General features: G+C 36.6%; 1 protein-coding gene across 1 annotated transcript in view; it reads left to right on the top strand.

Annotated features, from left to right (window-relative positions):
- Tenm1 (teneurin transmembrane protein 1) overlaps positions 1-13880 on the top strand; it is a 1125448-nt gene that overhangs the window by 1004537 nt on the left and 107031 nt on the right. The window contains exons 22-23 of the mRNA XM_060375702.1: positions 4921-4941; positions 9130-9362. Coding sequence (XP_060231685.1) covers positions 4921-4941; positions 9130-9362 — 254 coding nt within the window. The remainder of the gene's footprint in view (positions 1-4920; positions 4942-9129; positions 9363-13880) is intronic.

Below are 13880 nucleotides of genomic sequence, written 5' to 3'. Positions count from 1 at the left end.
CATTAAGCATGACTAGAAGTGATTTTTTTCTTTATAAAGTCTTATACTTCTATTTTTTCAAAATTCACTTATTCTCAAGATATTTATTTTGTAGGTCCCTTAAAAATGAAAGAGAAATCATCCACAGAAAGTGGGCTTGCATAGAAAAGAAAATAAGAGGCTAGAAAATATATTTTGGTACCTTGAGCAATTTGGTCTTGACAAATGTCAACATGACATGAAAATTTCCCTAGAGATTTCACCATTTTTTCCAGTGACTAGTTAATATATCTTACATTGCTTATAGGACTTGACTCCTGTCATTTGTTGGAAATGGAGGAGATTTGGTATATTTGGTATAGCACCCATTTAGGAGCTGTTAACCTGCCGAGGGGTGCTGAAACTTATAAAAACTCTTCTAAAAGATCAAACAAAACCTTAGCTTTGACAAATTCTATGAATAGCTGAAAAATTGCCACAAAACAATCATTTTGTTCACAGAACTGGAAAAAAATGCTAGAAATACTGGCAGTAGATAAAATAGATGACTATCCAATACCTGTGTTTGATCTTATATATTAGCAGTGACTTTAAAACTCCTCCCCTTTTCTCTGACCCTAGCCTATCATGTCTCATAAGGACTGGTTGCATTGTCTTCCTCTGTATCTTGCAAGGCTACACCACCCAGGGGGAAGTGTTCAGAGAGCCTGTCACTGAGTTCATGCCAGAGAAAGCCCCTGCTCCCCTTACTAGGAACCCCACTTGGAGACTGAGTCTATGGACTACAACTGAGCAGGGGTCTTAGGTCCTCTCCATGCATTGTCCTTGTTTGGAGTATCAGTCCCTGCAGGGATCCCAGGGCTAAGGTTTTTGTTGTTGTTGTTGTTTTGTTTTGTTTTGTTTGTTTCTTGCTTGGTTGGTTGGTTGGTTTTGAAGGGGAGGGGAGCTCTATTGGTCTCCTTTTGGAACTTCTGTCCTCTCCAGGTCTTTCTATCTCCCTCTTCTTTCATAAAATTCCATGTACTCTGCCCAGAGTTTGGCTATAATTCTCAGCCTTTTCTTAGATACCTCGATCAGTAGAGTCTTTCAGAAGCCCTCTGTGGTAGGCGATTCTCCTGTTCCCTGTCTTCTCCTGCTTCCAATCTCTATCGCATTTGTTCTTCAGAATAAGGACTGAGAAACTTCCCTAAGGTCTTCCTTGTTGTTTAGTTTGTTTAGGAGAATATATTTAGTATGTTTATTCTATATTATATGGCTAATATCCACATATGAATGAGTAGATACTATATGTGTCTTTCTGTTTCTGAGTTCTCACTCAAGATGATCTTTTCTAGTTCAAACCATTTGCCTGCAAATTTCATGATGTCCTTGTTTTTAATAGCTGAATCGTATTCCATTACTAAATGTACCACAATTCCTGTATCTGTTTTTCTGCTGAGGGACATGTAGGTTCTTTCCAGCTTCTGGCTATTACAAATAGACCTACTATGAACATGGTTGAGCAAATATCCTTGTTGTATAATTGAACATAAATTGGATATATGCCTAGAAGTGGTACAGCTAGATATTTAGGTAGCACTGTTCCTAATTTTCTGAGAAAGTGCCATTTTGATTTCCAAAGTGGTTGTACAAGTTTACATTCTCACATAAATCTTAAAAGGAAAAAAAAAGATAATGATTCAGCATATTAAGTGAAAGAAGACAGGTATAAAAGTACAAATACAGTATGATTATATTTATTGTGAAAGTACAGCACAAACAAATCCATACAAAATCCAGATTTTTGGATTCTGGGGACAAAGTAGAAGAAGAGGAATAAATGGGAAAATGATTATTAGCAAATAGGTACAGAATTTCTTCTTGAATTGCTTTATCATAAAGGTTGTGTAAGTGAATGTGTTTGAAATTACTGAAATTCTCATTTTATAAGGGCAAATCTTGTGGCTTATAAATCACATCTCAACACTTTTCTTTCAAATCCAAAAAAGAAGAGCAGATGCCCCTTGCTATTATCATTGTACTGAAAAAAGAAATCAATGATTAATTCACAGATCCTCTCATTAGGAGAATACCTTGCTCCCGAAAGAGTTGTGACTCCACTCTTTTCTCTCTTTAATGCATGGCAAGATTCAAATCTGTCAGTTACCAGGCAGTAATGCCCACTGATGAACCTTGGTCTCTGTGAAGAGTTCACACACTGGCAGCTCAGTATGTAGTCTGTTGATAGCTAGACAGCAGGTTCATTTTGGTGGTAGTTCAATCCTAAATCCTTAACTAAAAGTAATTCTAAGACAGAACAAGGTCACACACTAGAAATAAATTCCATCATTTTCACTTCCTCTCTCTGAGATGTTAATGAGAGAAGCTGCTCTGCATAACATGGGATATCTTCCAAATTCACAATGACATTATTGGCAGGATCAGAAGCAACAGCGAGAGAAACAAACTGTCTCCGTCTCTCCTCCTTGCCATCACCTAAGAATTTCAAAATGCTTTGTTTGTTGACATAAAAATAATTTTTGCTATGCCATGCAAATACAAATGTTGTGAATGAAATTATATTTTAATGAGGTCCATCTAGTGTTTTCACATCTAGACTTTTTTTAGAACAATTGACTTTGTTCCAGTGATTAGAGCCTGACTCCAACAACCATCTCATAGAGACCAAAAAAAAAAAAAAAAAGAAACAAAGAAAGTTCAAAAGCCAGAGGTCATTTTTCTAATCAGAGCTCTGATTCCATACTAGTTGACCTTTGTGGAAACCCACAGAATACCAACGCTTTTGAGATGGGCCAAAAACAAAAAACAAAAAAAAAAAAAAAATAGAAGAGCCAGTGGAGTATGACCTGGCCAGGCTAGTCTCTTGAAAAGATGTTTTTTCAAGAGAGTTGAATCCATTTTAGCAGATAATTCCAAGTGAAATAATTTTGTATCTTTTCTTCTTCCTGGACATTCAAAGAAAAATAACGATTCCTGATTTTTATAAAAAGGTTTATTATCTTCATGTCTTCAAAGTGACCTAGGGGCCAGATTTAAAAGGATTTTAAAATTTAAATGACTATGTTTCACAGATGACTATAGCCTTTTATTTCTGGGCAAACTTGACCTCAAGTCAGACTGAGCCCCCCATCTGAGAAACATTGAACCACATCACCCACTGAAACATCCAAGGCAATACTCTGTGTCAAAAAGCTATTAGATGAAGTGCTTACTAAAAGTTCTGCTTCTTTGTGGCTGACAATTCTGTTTTGTCTACCCCAGTTGCCCTTTGGAGCACAGATGGCTGGAAGACATAAGGCTTTAATAGTTGATGTGCATGATGTTTTATTGAAACTGTTTTTTTGTAACAGTTTCAATGCTAAGGACATTCTATTGTGGTGCAAGAGAAGTCCTTCATTTTTTTTAATACTTTGAAGATTTCGTACATTTGTACAATTTATTTTGTTCACATAATTTCTTACAACATTACCACCCTCAGCTTCCTCTAGTGCCTCTAACTCTGTTTCCTTCCAAACTTAATACTCTATTTTTGTCGTTGTTATTAGTAATTCCTGAGTCCAAATAGTGCTACTCATATGTGCCGTGTATGGGGCCATTCACTGGTGTATAGGCAACCATGTCCCCAAGGAAGAGTGATTTTCCCTCAGTCAGCAACTATTAACTGGAAATAGCTCTTCTGCCAAAGGTTGGGACTCTCAGGAAGCCTTCTTCAGTTCATACTTGCAGTATGACTGATTTGATTTTGTTCAGGTACCACGCAGGTACTGAAGATGCTATGAGTTCATTTGTATAGCAGCTACATCATGTCAAAAGTCTGCATTTCACAGCTCTTCTCCTCATCTGTAAGCTCTGACATTCTTTTCCCATTCTTCTGTGATATTCCCTGAGCCTTGTATGTGGAATAATTAATATAAATGATTCATCCATAGGTGATCACTCACAGTCACTTATTTTTGGTACTTTGACCAGACATGAATCTTTGCACTAACTACTACCCATTTCAGAAAGATCCTTCTCTAACCAAAACTGATAGCAGAAAAAAAATCTATGGAAGTAAGCATAAATATTTAGAAGGTACTTTGATGATGAGACCATTTAACATAACAACTGTAGTCCCACCCTAAGACCTATGATAGCTCTTGCCATTGGGGCTTTCTCAGGTTTACTTTATCAGGAATGAAATCCTTTCTGTAGAACTGGTCTTATAGCCAAACAGAAAGTGATTTGTTACTCACATAATTGTCATACCAGTATGACAACAATGAGCACATCTTGCCAGACATATCAGTATTGCAGCATGCAGAGAAAACTCCCATATTTTAAAAGACCCTTTAAAATATTGTCAATTAGTGTTCATACAAATGTCTCTATCTTTGAGGTCAGATAACTGTTTTAGAGTTGGGGTTGCTATGCCTGTCTAATACATGTCTCTATAGGAAAATGCAATGGCTTTACATTCCCATAGAGCAGTCAAGGATAGCAAGATAAAACTTAGAATGTTCCTTTGTGGTGGCTACTTTCTCATCTCCAAGACAAGTGGCTCTTAAATTTTAACTCTGCATCAGAATCAGCAACTGAATTTATTAAAACTAAAATTCCCAATCCCTACTTCCCCATTCTGGTTTAGTAGGACAAGGGAGAGCTCTCAGAAAACTGAACAGTGGTCCTGGTGCAGATGGGCAGAGAAAAGCTTTGTCTAAATTGTCTTAACTTTACCTACCACCAAGACATGTAACCACCTTGACGCCATCTTATAAGGAGAACCATGGAAGAAATACGTCAATTGTGGCTTCATACTGACTAAATCTTCCCATTAATCTCTGTAATTGCCACAAGCTAAGTAAGGAATTGATATGTCTACTGAGATTTCTGTTGTTTAATGATACTGATGACTCTCTATTTGTTTTTACTTGCTACTTGTGGATACCTTCTGCACCCTAGAAACAGAGATACCAGACATAGGTAAGCAAATAACACAGGCAGTTGCCTAATGAACCTCTACTCTAAGAAGCCATTCTCTAATAATGTGCTAAGAGGAAAATTTGCTTCTTAAATAAGGTTAAAGAAATAGTATGAAACTGAATTTCAAAATTATGTGCAGGTAAGTGCATTCCAAAAAAGAAGGTCAGTGTGTTCATTAAGAATTTAATGGGAACTGAACATTAAGAAAAGAAAATAAGATAAAGAAAGATGACAATTCAATATGTCAATAGAAAGTAAGGCCAAAAGTCTCATTATATTTCCCTGAAATGATATCTCAAATGAGTCCACAAGTTTAAGTCAGTTTAATGTTTTTAAGTTGCAAAGTATTTTTCTCCCAAGACTCAAAAATAGTTGTCAGTTATGTTAAGACACAATGACCATGATGACATTTCTTTTTTCTTGAGCGTTGCTTTTCTGCATTTGATAACTTTCTTTAATAACATTGTTTTTCCTTTGATACAACTAAATAGGGTCTATTTCCTCTCACCAAAGGAAGTAATTGAAAAGCTCCAACGGACTAATTATGGGTAATGCACATAGCCCTGAAATTAGTGATAAGGATTTCTGTTCAACTCACTTATACATTACACTTGTCACAACTGCTCAAAGTTTCTGAAATTTAAAGGATAAAATTGAACTTGATCATTCCCAAGTGCCAGTTGTCATCAAAATAGCACTAGTAAATTTTGAATATCTATTGTGTTTGGGGGATGCCGCTTTGCAAATGCCAGTGCACAAAATCAGCCTTGCAACTTCGGCATAGCTGATTCTTTAAGCAAATTCAGTTGGTTTCCGATGTCCTTACTGACAAACTATTACATGTTATTAATTAGAACCATCATTTCTCCATTTAACTATCTATTGATTTTAAGAAGTATGAATGAAGTGATCTGCTAACTGGAAGATCATGACTTAGGAAGGTGACACAGTAGATCTAACATCTAGGTTACAAAAGAAATTTTCATGTCTGTCAAACTGATATGCACTTACTCATGAAGAACTAAATCAAATAAGAATGTAGTACAGTGAGTTTACATGTTTTCAGAAAGCACAAAGAAACCACTGTCAATGTAGCTGAAGTGTACTTGAAGAATGGCGAGAAAAACCATATCAGTACAGGGTATATTTCTGTCAAGAAAATAACATCAATCAAATTTGGATTTGATATGTTAGATTATTCCCTTTTCTAAAAGCCAGTACATCAAATTGAAGAACAGCCTTGCTGAACACAATGTAAGTTACACAGTTAGGAAAGTCTAGAATACCAGTTGTCTTTTCCACCTTCAGAACAAGAGTATTCTGTTGTCATTTTACACAAATAGTCTCATGTGATCTAATCTAATCTTAGTAAGGGCAGAGAACTGTTAAGCAACTCTGAGCAAGACCCCTATGGTTCTGGGATTTCCCAGCTGAATTTTGAGGAGAATACTAATTCTAACTTAGGTTACAGGCACATTGAAAATATTCAATAATGAATGAATGCAATGCATCCCAAAGTATTTTTGTGTGAATAACATTTCTCTTGGAAAAATAGCCCATGGACCTTACTTAATAAAGCATGATTACTCTGGCTCAGTTGAAACTCCACAAATTGGCTACCATAGTATTAAAGATTATTTCCAGGAAAGGTTGTATGTGGGAGCACATTATTCTGAAGGTAAAAAAAAAAAAAAAAAAAAAAAAAAAAAGAAAATGAACTAAATACATAAAATGTTTACCCTACCACCTATTTGAGAAATCTTTGCTATAGAGATGCTTTGCTTGGAAATCTGCCAACTCAATTTTGGAAAATGGTGGTGCCCTTTACAATTTATTTACAGCACCTGTCATGGTGGTTCCAGGGTTAAAGAAGTCCCTGGAATCTATAAGTTATCTTACTTGAAGGAGGTAGGTAGGGGGAAAAAATCAACTATTTCAATAAAATCTGATACTTTTCCACTAAAAAACTACAAACTGAGTTTTCAAGTTACCATTTGCCAACTTTATAATTCTTTACATACATCTATATGCTTAAAGGGTCATTGCAATTAATTAAGAGAATTCCAATCCTTAAAAGAGCTCTTTCTTCTGATAGCACTCACTCCTCCACTTTCTTTGGCTACGTACCCAAAGCTTGAACATTTTACGTCTTACATTTATGTCACATAATCCAGTTCACTACTTACTGAATGAGCTTTGACCTTTCCAGGCACTGTTTGACATCAAGGACAGAGAGGTGGAAATGGTCTTTGTTTGCAAACAACTCACAGTGTATTTAGGAAGAGAGTTACATGAAAGAAAAAAAAATACTGCTTGGAACCATCAATCCAGTCTTGCTTTTGTGTGTGTGTGTGTTTTTATTTGTGTGTGTGTGTTTTTATTTTTTTTTTCAATGCAGTTTATTCAGGAACCTTGAACAATCATCTGACCCTGGGTAAAGCCAGCTCACTTTAAATAGCCTCTGGGTAGCCAACCTCAGCATGCCACGTGGGCAATGCAGACTTGCTTTTTAATACCATTCTCAAATAAAAAGCCATTATTTTTGAGAAATGGCTGATTATAATATCAGAGAATGGGAAAATTAAGAAGAGTCTAGAAAATTCTTGCAGTGCAGAAGTAATTGTCTTAACATAATGACGATGATGATGATGAACATTTATGGAATCATGCAAAGGGGCATACAATCCCACAGAAAGAATTCTTAGTGATAGCAACTGGGACAACTTACACAACATAAAATAGCATTAAGGTTTTTTTCTCTAAGCATAAAATAAATGTTTATGGAGCACATACTGATATACAAAACACATATCTTTTTTAAATAAAGGAAAAAATAAACCACCCATCCAAAAATTATAATAATTTATGTGATGCTGTACTTACAAAGAGATGGGATATAATTCCTGATGCCTTATTGTCTATGAATAGTTACTTCCCTCCAGGAAGGACACTATGAAATATTTTTTATAGTAAGGAATAATAATTCAGCCAGGAGATCAAGGTCAAATCTACCAGTGCTAGATTTTGTTGACTGTTTGCAACATAGGTGTGATTTGGTTAAAATGACACTTTTCCATCCAAACTACAAAATTCCTATCTGATAAAAATATCAGACAAATTCCAGTAAAAGAGTATCCTATAGAATGCCTGACAAATAGTCGTAAAACTGCTGAAGTCTTCAAAAATAAGAAAAATCCAAGAAATGTCATAGAACAGAAGAGCCTAGGAAGATATGACTACATATAGTTTGGTGTCTAGAATGGGAAAATTGTCTAATAATAATAAACAAACTAATAAATCTTAACTAATAATCTAAATAAATCATAGACTGCAATCATTAATTTAAAAACACTAACACAGTTGATAACTATTCCTACGTTACAAATCCTACATCCTCTCTCCTCTCTACATTTCCTTCCCTTCTTAAATTTCCTATGCTAATACTTGACTTATGAGAATCATACCTTGCTTTTTTATCAGTCTACTTGACTAAACTGTAAGTTTCAAGAAGAAAATGGTTGTATCTTATACACAAGTTGGTTTCCATTACCATCTTAGCATAGTTCTTGAGCCCATTTCAAGTACTTAGAAGACACATTTTAATGAATGTGTATAAGAGAAGTGTTGGTCAGTTTAAAGGGGGAATTCGGGAGTTTGACAGTCTGTCTCTAACACAGCCCTTTAAGATCAAAAGTCCTCTAGTTTGAAACACACTTTTTAATTGACAACAGGCACCTAGGAAGACAGCAGTGTCCCCAAAGAAGGAAAAAAAAAATCCAAAACAGGACCAAGTTTATGAAAGATGGGGATGGCAGTGGAAAAAAAAAAACACTGTTTGTGTTGAATTTGGTGAGCTTGATGTGACAAAAATACAGGCAATCATCCAGCTGGGAAGTGGAAAATGGAATATGAAAATTATCTCCTGGGATATTTTCTCCTATATTTCTTATACTTTCAAGTGGAAAGTATCAAAATGTCAGCATCATTACAGGGTGGCAGAATGCTCTCAGACCTAGTCTCATTACTAGAAAAACAAATATGTGCCTATATCCTTGGTACCTAAGCAGGAAGATAAATGAATTCTTTCATCTATTAAAATATTTTTTTTTCATTTGTGAGAAAAGACAGACTACTGGGATACATGTTGAACAAATTGCTTTTAATAACTTATGTCTTCCTCTTCCTTAGCACAAGCCCTGCGCATAAGTACTACCTGGCTATGGACCCTATGTCTGAATCACTCTACCTATCAGACACCAATACTCGAAAAGTCTACAAACTGAAATCTTTGGTGGAAACAAAAGATCTCTCTAAGAATTTTGAAGTGGTAGCAGGAACAGGTGATCAGTGTCTTCCCTTTGACCAGAGTCACTGCGGAGATGGTGGAAAAGCCTCAGAAGCTTCATTGAATAGTCCTAGAGGTAAAAAAAAAAAAAAATTAAACCTTAATTGACTACAGATTTCGTTTGATGTCACTAAATCTTAAATCTTAAGGTTATTGTCAAGCTGTGCTCTCTATAGCTCAACATTCTGCCTCTCATAGACAACTTTTATAAAGTTGATCACAAGGTCAATTTTTAGATGATGCACATTAGTATGTTTATAATTGTTATCATAAGACTGGCATGCTTTGATTTTGGTTAACAAATAACTATTGCTCTGGGCCTTTGGAGTGCCTCCCGGGATCCTTGACTGTCCTGAGGGGTATTTTCTGAAAACTTCATGCTTAAAGGTTTAACTTGTCCCAGCCTCCTGTCCTCTGCTTTTGCTCTGTTCCTTGCATTGGATCTAGTGAGGTCAGTTCTCACCTTTTTCTACCACTGTCATAAATGCTTACTGTCTCACACCATTCCTATCTTTTGCTTAACCGGTATTAATGAGGCTTTCCTCCTTTAAAATATTTAGATTATTTTATAAGCCATTTTTATTTTTTTACATATATCAGCTCTAGAATAAAAGATTCCAACTACTTTGCCTTAAGTGGGAAGTTAGCCTTATTTTATTTTATTTTTTTCAATGCAGTTTATTCAGGAACCTTGAACAATCATCTGACCCTGGGGAAAGCCAGCCCACAGCTTAAATAGCCTCTGGGTAGCCAACCCAGGCGTGCCACGTGGGCAATGCAGATAGGTCCACATACATGGAAGCAAGCCAGATCCTCAGCCTTAGCCAAATGTGGAATTGTTCGTGACAGAGAGCACTCACCATCGGGAAGGTGGAAGGCAGAAACCAGCTCCATCTTTAAGGCACAGCATTCCACAGCTCTCTACAGTTCCCCCTTTTTGTTTTAGACGCATCAGGCAAGAGTAGAGGTCTGATCTCTGATATTAGAAATAAATTGGGACTTTGTACCGATGTTCATTTAGGTGTCATCCACCCAAAGAGCATCAGACCCGTCCGATACCTTTTTCTCAGAGGCGGGACCTGGGGTATCAACCCGCATGCAATCAGACATGCTCTTCTCTGGGTCCAAAGCGGCTGACCCTGAGTGCAGTGCTTAGCCTCGCATCCTGAGCATAACATTTTAGCTTTTTATGGTATCCAACCATGCTTGGGGCAAATGTCCTGCTTCAATGGCTGTAAAGGCCTGAATGATCATGGCTGCACCACACTGTTGTGAGACTCTAATCTTGCATATATACCACAGGCAAACCAAGGAGACCAACACCATTCCTTCAGATGATTCATGGCTGCAGCAATCCATGATGATAATCCTGTGGCTAGTCCTGCGTCCACTCTGGGAGAATTTACTGTGACAATGGCCACTCTCAGCTGCTCCATCATAGTATCGAATTCTCCAGTCCAATTACCTAAAATATAGCTCGACGATTGTTTAGACAGATTTGCAGCACAGGAAAAATTCTCATGTTATATGCTAGTGACTCAAAGTCCAGCATATTTTCATTGATAGCCAAGTTGAGCGATTTGCCATAGGGTATCAATTTGCTCCTGCATGAGGTCAATCCTCTGATTGAACACCATCAAGCTTCCTTTTAGTTGAGCATTAATTCCTTTATGTACAACTAAGGCATGAGCTACATTGGCTAAATGATTATTCAGGGTCTGAGCAGTCTGCCCAGTATGACTCATGGCTAATGCCCCGGTGGTAGCTCCAACAGCCGCCAATGAGATGGTAGTAACAATGGTGACTGTAGTTCCAAGATCCCTTTTCTGTCTGAAGAGAGTCATAGCGTGAGGGGCATCAACGGGCACAGGCACGCAGTGAGGCATGCGAGTAACCAGGGCATACCTAAATTTACTAGCATTCCAGCATTGGGCAAAAAAGCAAGTATCATTACCACAATTACTTGGCTCTATCTGGCTAATAATGAATAAAAATGGGGGATATAGACAAACAGGTGTGGGCTTATAGGAAATATTATGAGAAGCCTTAACCCCCTCGTTGAAACATCCTGCATCAGTTCTAGAACTAGCAGTGGTAGTGTCCGAGGTCTGAGTAGGTTCAGGAGACCATTGCCCCCAGGGGTGAGACATGCTCCACGCCAATTGACTAACTCCATGTTTTCCTCCACTTTTGAAAGTCATTTAAGGTTCTTAAATTATTTTTTCCCTTTTTTTTTAAAATTTTTCATCAATTACACTTTATTCATTCTGCATCCCCCCATAATAGCCTTATTTTAAAACTCACTTCCTGTCGTGTAGAACCAACCTTTACTTCAATTACTTGAAATTTGATGAACAAATCTGTCTCCCAAATAATGTCATAATCTTATAGTAGATGGTTATATGACCACCTTACAGTACTAAATTGATGAATGGCCAAGTTTTAAGTCTGTGATCATATATCATTTTCTGAATCTGCTTAATTATTCTGACATTCTCACGTATTTCTTCTCCTAGGTTTTATGTATGCATGTAATCATATTTATTTTAGTGTGTTCACAAAGTATCCATTTCATAGGACTTCTTAAAGATAGCATTAACTATTAAACTTTGCAGAAAAAATACAAAAAGAAGAATGAAAATGTTTTAATTAAAATCATCACACACTTACCAAATATAGAAAATCAGTGAAACTACATCTAATATTTTATAACTTTACCCATCCCCATACTAACTCTAGACCCAATGTAGAATCCATCAACTGTATTGTAATTGATCAATTAAATACTTCTTACTTATGCAAGGTATTCTTTAAGGGAATGTAAATCTCCGAAGTAGTATTGTAAAGTGGTTCTTCTTCTCTGTGCCAACTCTTATTGTATACACATAGTGGGTGCACAATAAATATTCAAAGAGTAAATGAATAACTCAGGTGCAACATATAATCAGCTCATCTTTCAAGAAAATATATCAGGTTGGGTCTTACCTTTTAGATAGATTTAAAACTCTTGTGGGTATTATAAAGATTTCTGCATAAGTAATAAAGAGGAATCAGACATGTATTGTGCCTGAAATTGACATCCTCCTGAGTTGCCTCTAGTCTGAAAACCTACCACATTCATTCTGCCATACAGAGAAAGACTATCTCAGCTTTTCTAAATAAAGGAAAGAATTAGTTTGGTATAGTTTTTTTTTCCTGCATGGAAAGTAGCAATAAGAGCCCTGATGAGCTGGATTTGCATGCACTCTTGAAGTGTCAGTAATTAGAGTGCCAAAATTTATACATCTATTAAAGCTAATGTCAAACAGTTCCTTTTTAACACACCCACTAGTGTGTTTTCTTCCATCATGATTTCCTCATCTTTTTTTATCAAAGTGATCCTTGACATAATCTGATACACTTTCAAAGCAGCCCTGAGAACATCAGGCTCAGACAGATAGATAATGGTCCTGAAGCTGATGTTTCAACATTTGTCCAGATCCAATGGGTGTACTTGAATGTGTAAAGAAATGGAAGTTATGGCTTATAGTACGTAGGTATGTACCACATCCTCTTCAACCATGGAAACAGTGTTTGATATCCTGATACTGTGTTTCACAATCACTCAGATTGTGTAACCTCTGCACATACATCAGTGACCTTTAACATACTGGTCAGAACACTAATGTGCCTAGTACATCTCCTATCTCCATGCTGAACCTAGACAGCACTCACCTTTGTCAGTGAATCAGAAGTGAGAATCTTACTATGTGAAATGCTATAGGGCTGTTTCATAGACTTCTGTAGAAGGAAAATTCATGCAAGAAGTTATTGAATTACAGTGTGCAAATTAAGAGAGTATAACTGATTGGTAATTTCACCTATCAGATTTTCCTGCAGTTTCTATGTCTCTCAAGAAAGTGTAATTTGTGTGCACTTTTGCTCTACAACTGTCATGCACACCAGCTCCTACTTTCCACTCTTTTGGAAGACAGCAACTGTTTAATAGATTGCATTAAGTGGAAGCTTTAATTTCCCCCCCACACACACACACACACATAGAAACTCATAAAGAAAAGGTATAGGTCAGTAGAAAATGGAAATGTACATCTGAGGGGTACCATTACTAGATTCGGAAATAAAGCTTACTATAAGACAGCAGTTCTCAACCATGGGTTGCAACCCCTACAGGTATCCTGCATATCAGATATTTACATTATGGTTAATAACAGTAGCAAAATCACAGTTATGAAGCAGCAACGAAAATGAATTTATGGATAGAGGTCACCACCACACGAGGAACTGTATTAAAGGGCTGCAGCATTAAGAAGTTTGAGACCAACTACTATAAGACTTTAACAAGCAATATATTGCAATTTTAGGCAGACTCTCCAACATGTCCTTAACTACTTAAGGTGAGGTAAATAAATGTTGGTTGGCAAGGCAGTCCATTAACTTTTTGAACCTATTCTAAAACTAATGTTTTGAGACCCTTCAACGTAAAATTAAATTATTAAAACCAATCAAAGCCAGTCAGCCAAAGTTCAGTGGTCATAAGTTGTGTTTCTTTTTGTTTGCTCATTTGTATGTCTGTGAGCAATGGCAGCCAATTGAG

The sequence above is a fragment of the Meriones unguiculatus genome, chromosome X (assembly GCF_030254825.1).
Source record: "Meriones unguiculatus strain TT.TT164.6M chromosome X, Bangor_MerUng_6.1, whole genome shotgun sequence".
NCBI classification, from domain to species: domain Eukaryota; kingdom Metazoa; phylum Chordata; class Mammalia; order Rodentia; family Muridae; genus Meriones; species Meriones unguiculatus.
Note: the sequence above shows the minus strand (reverse complement) of the source record. Positions and strands in the feature narration are given on the sequence as shown.